Genomic DNA, 5,000 nt, shown 5'->3' with positions numbered 1-5,000 from the left:
TTCACATGGTAGTGAAGTCATTAACGTCATTGTTTTTTTTTTACATGCAGAAAACGTTCAGGCTGTAAACAAAGGCTTTTGGGACAGACAGGAACGTCTGCATTCTGAAAATACCCCAAACATCAAACTGCACCACGTCCTGAATGTGTTTGTAGAAAACTGGAGAAGTTTAGACTCATCAGATGTCCATTTTAATTTATACTACTGTATATGGCCAAAAGTTTGTGCACCCCTGATCATCACACCCGTATAGACTTGTTGAACCTCACACTCCGGTTTCATTCTAATCATCTCCTCTCGTCTGAGAAGGTTTTTCACTAGATGTTGGATCGTGTCTGTTTGGATAATTGTTCCTTCGTTCGGCTACAAGAACATCGGTGAGATCAGACTCTGATGTTGTGATGTTATGGAGACTCCGGTTCCACTTCATCCCAAAGGTGTTCAGTCTGTGTTCAGTGGTGTTGAGTCAGCGTCAGGGCTTTGTGCAGGACGCCGGAGTTCTTCACTCTAACCTTCACCTCCACACCATGTCTTCATGGAGCTGGAGATTGTCCTGATGGAGCAGGGTTTGAGTTTTAACACTAAAGGGAACATTAACACTACAGCACACAGAGTCATTCTAGACAACTGTGTACTTCAACTGTTTGGGAAAGAAGCAAATATGGGTGCGATGGTCGGGGTGCACATACTTTTGGCATTATTTTGGGGTTTATCGATCTTATTCGCTGTGGTGGATTAATAATAACCTTATACACACTAATACACTAACACAACCAACACACTCACCAGCTGCTGTACCTTGCTTTTATAAAGTGTGTGTTAATGAGCTGATGAAGATGAAGGTGAATCATTCATTCATTCATTCATCTTCTACCGCTTATCCGAACTACCTCGGGTCACGGGGAGCCTGTGCCTATCTCAGGCGTCATCGGGCATCAAGGCAGGATACACCCTGGACGGAGTGCCAACTCATCACAGGGCACACACACACACACACACACACACACACACACACACACACTCTCTCATTCACTCACACAATCACACACTACGGACAATTTACCAGAGATGCCAATCAACCTACCATGCATGTCTTTGGACCGGGGGAGGAAACCGGAGTACCCGGAGGAAACCCCTGAGGCACGGGGAGAACATGCAAACTCCACACACACAAGGTGGAGGCGGGAATCGAACCCCCAACACTGGAGGTGTGAGGCGAACGTGCTAACTACTAAGCCAGAAGGTGAATCAGTGAAGCTTTAAACCTTAAAGCTCAACACATGAATACTGGAGCAGAACCGGGTGGAGGTTGAACCAGCACAATGCTGTGAGACCACAGAAGGTCCACCTTTCTTACAGCGTTATGGTCCGAGGAGCTTGTTTAAGGATGACACAGAAATGTCAGCGTGTCACTTTTCTTTTACGCTGATGGACAAATCAGACAGCGTGTAAACACAACGTTGTCCTGTATATTAACTAGAATCGTCCCGTCACGCCTTAAAGCCTTCACAAACGGTGTGACGTCAACCGACACCTGTGATGTTTCCCACTAACCTAACGTCACTGAGCAGACATGCAGAGCGGAGGACGTCGTACTGGAGTGGGGTGGGGGTGGGGGTGGGGGGGTCTGGGGTATGTATCAGGCATCAACTAATATTCAGAGCTCTGATACCAGACTGAAGGACAAAGTCCTTAACTTTAACACAAAATAAAATATTCACACCGACAGAACACGAGGACCAGGAAATAAAGTGTGAGGTTTTAATCCCACAAAGCACCAGAACTGAAAGCTGCACCGTGAGCTGAGGGGATTTCCAGATGCTATCATACGATACCACGATACGATCCCATTCAGATGCTTCTGCTTAAACCACATGAAGTATCAGATCTTCAGTACTGTCGGGATCTACGAGGCTTTGTGGTCAAACATAAACATTAAGAAAGGCTTTATTTCCAAACCTGGTGGTAGAAGCTTCTACCTGATCGTCATAGTAACGTGGTGCGTGGACGCGTGATGTTTATGGAGGACGCTGTAATTCTGATGGAATGGAGTTAAGCTGTAAACATCAGAACCTGTGATGATGATATACAACATGTACATTATAATGTAGACTCATTATAACAGTCTTATAACAGTGAATGAACCCCATCACTGTTAGATTCAGACCTGTTAGTGACGTACGACCTGGAACACGTCCTAACACCTTTATAACAGGTCGAGGGGTTGACAGCAGGACACACTGTAAACACTGGGGCAGTTTAACACTCACCCCAGTGCAGATCTCAGCATTGGGGCAGTTTAACACTCACCCCAGTGCAGATCTCAGCATTTGGGTAGTTTAAGTGCAGATCTCAGCATTGGGGCAGTTTAACACTCATCACAGTGCAGATCTTAGCATTGGGGCAGTTTAAGTGCAGATCTCAGCATTGGGGCAGTTTAACACTCATCACAGTGCAGATCTTAGCATTGGGGCAGTTTAAGTGCAGATCTCAGCACAGGGGCAGTTTAACACTCATCTCAGTGCAGATCTCAGCACTGGGGCAGTTTAACACTCATCTCAGTGCAGATCACAGCATTGGGGCAGTTTAACACTCATCTCAGTGCAGATCTGAGCACTGGGGCAGTTTAACACTCATACCAGTGCAGATCACAGCACTGGGGCAGTTTAACACTCGTCTCAGTGCAGATCTGAGCACTGGGGCAGTTTAACACTCATCTCAGTGCAGATCTGAGCACTGGGGCAGTTTAACACTCATCCCAGTGCAGATCTGAGCACTGGGGCAGTTTAACACTCATCCCAGTGCAGATCTGAGCACTGGGGCAGTTTAACACACTCCTGTTGTTGATGTTTTTTTAACTCATCAGTATCACGTACAAAACAACGAGCTCGCGCAGTAAAGCCCCGATTGGCTCGGACCGGTTCCGAACTTCACCCCTTGTCCAAACATGACATGTAGTGTGTTTACCTGCGTGCACCGTGTCGCTGAGGTCGTAGTGCGCGGCCGCGCTGGTGAATTCTTTCAGCTTCCTGGAGCTGAGGTTCAGCGTCCCCGAACCTGACGCCTCTTCCAGCGCGCGCTCCACGCCGCGGCTTGCGCTCAGCACCCTGGGGGCCGCCGCACCGGACACCTCCATGATCGGCTCCGAGAAACGTCCCTGGTGGATTAACGCGTGAGAGCCAAACCTCCACCGTCCTGCTACACGCCACTGCGTAGTGTTTTCTACTGACAAACGGGGCTGAGGGTAGTACAGTGAGGATCTGATAGCGAGCGCCTTCTGCTGGCCAAATACAGGGATATAAGACTGTGTACAGCAAACTGAAGGCCAATCCTGCGCCAAAGTGTTCAGGGATTCATTAATAAACTGCGCCCTCTGCTGGGCGCAACATCCCCGAGGTTCGTGGTCCCTATTTAAAGGTAACCAGTATGAAGGTTCCAGAGAGAATGACATTGTTACATGAACATTACCAGAACATTAGGGAAACATTAGGGGAACATGCAGGAGAACATTAGGAGAACATTAGGGGAACATTAGGAGAACATTAGAACATTAGGAGAAAATTAGGAGAACATTAGGGGAACATGTAGGAGAACATTAGGAGAACATTAGTGGAACATTGGGAAAACATTAGGGGAACATGTAGGAGAACATTAGGAGAACATTAGTGGAACATTGGGAAAACATTAGGAGAACATTAGGGGAACATTAGGAGAACATAAGTGGAAGATTAGGGGAACATTAGGAGAACATTAGGGGAACATTAGAGCATTAGGAAAAAATTAGGAGAACATTAGGGAAAAATTAGGGGAACATGTAGGAGAATATTAGGAGAACATTAGTGGAACATTGGGAAAACATTAGGAGAACATTATGGGAACATTAGGAGAACATTGGGGCCTACATTAGGAGAACATTAGGAGAACATGGTTTACCACAAAGTCTCAGTGAGAACTGAGTTATATGAAGTTATGGTTAACGTTGTTACAGGAACGTTAGGAGAATGTTCAGATTATTTTAAAGTTATGATAACGAATAAAGTTAACGGTTACTTCAATGATTATGGAACTTTCTTGGAATATTGATGGCTACCACAATGTTCTAGAGATCCTGAAGTATCTTTACCAGGTTACCTGAACATTAGGAGAATATTCTTCATGGTTCCATGGTAAGGTTTCATGAGAATGTTCTCTGAACCCGTGAGATTCCTGAGAGATTAAAATAATTTAAAGATTACTAAATTGTTAGGGGAATGTTCTCAACAAATCTGGGATTATGGAGGAACGTTTCCAAAAACATCCTGGTTTTCCCCAAGGTTCCAGAGAGTTTCAGATTATTATAAGATCACCTGAACATCAGAGGGGAACATTCTCACCATCAGGTTACAGAGAGGTTTAAATAACTCAGGGTAAGTTCCCCAAAACTTTGTGGGTTACCACAAGGTTCCAGAGAGAATTAAATTATTTAAAGGTTACCAGAAGAGTAATGGAACCTTCTCTGGGCCACTTACAGAATTACCACAAGGTCCCTGAGAGGTCTTTTCTTGACACGCAGGTCCGGTCTGCTGGCCAACTAGATGTAGTGATAACTAGCAGGTTTGCTAGGTTGCTAACAGGTTAATCCAGGTTGCTAACAGGTTGCTTCCTGAAATCCAGTCTTAGACAAAATAAAGTAAAAAACAAAAATAAGTTAATAAAATAAATACATTTTTAAATCTTAAGTATTTTTGGATATTTACTTTGGCATTATTCTACTATCTTGCAGGAGATATACTGTAGTGTGATCCTGTCAAAGTCTACAGCTGTTTTAACTCTTGGACCTTCGTAGTCTGATGTCACAAACTTTTTCCCTGAGATGACGAGCTTATGAAAAGGGAAACGGCAAGAGGAAGTCAAGGTCCTGTTAAAAACAAGAGGGTTTAGGGGTTTTCTACAAGTATATGTGTTCTCATATGTGGTTCCTCTTCATACTGCTGGAAGAACACGACTGTGTAGAACCTTTA

At 44.8% G+C, this 5,000-nt stretch overlaps 1 protein-coding gene across 5 annotated transcripts in view; it reads right to left on the bottom strand.

The window, feature by feature from the left end:
- Positions 1–3,256, bottom strand: part of lrch1 (leucine-rich repeats and calponin homology (CH) domain containing 1) — a 49,753-nt gene extending 46,497 nt beyond the window's left edge. For 2 of the 5 annotated variants that reach the window (XM_060875658.1, XM_060875659.1), the window contains exon 1: positions 2,968–3,256. In XM_060875658.1, coding sequence (XP_060731641.1) covers positions 2,968–3,136 — 169 coding nt within the window. In that variant the 5' untranslated portion in view covers positions 3,137–3,256. The remainder of the gene's footprint in view (positions 1–2,967) is intronic. The other 3 variants (XM_060875660.1, XM_060875661.1, XM_060875662.1) reach the window with 3 other exon arrangements.
- Positions 3,257–5,000: the final 1,744 nt, after the last annotated feature.

This window comes from Tachysurus vachellii, chromosome 8 (genome assembly GCF_030014155.1).
Source record: "Tachysurus vachellii isolate PV-2020 chromosome 8, HZAU_Pvac_v1, whole genome shotgun sequence".
Lineage (NCBI taxonomy): Eukaryota > Metazoa > Chordata > Actinopteri > Siluriformes > Bagridae > Tachysurus > Tachysurus vachellii.
Note: the sequence above shows the minus strand (reverse complement) of the source record. Positions and strands in the feature narration are given on the sequence as shown.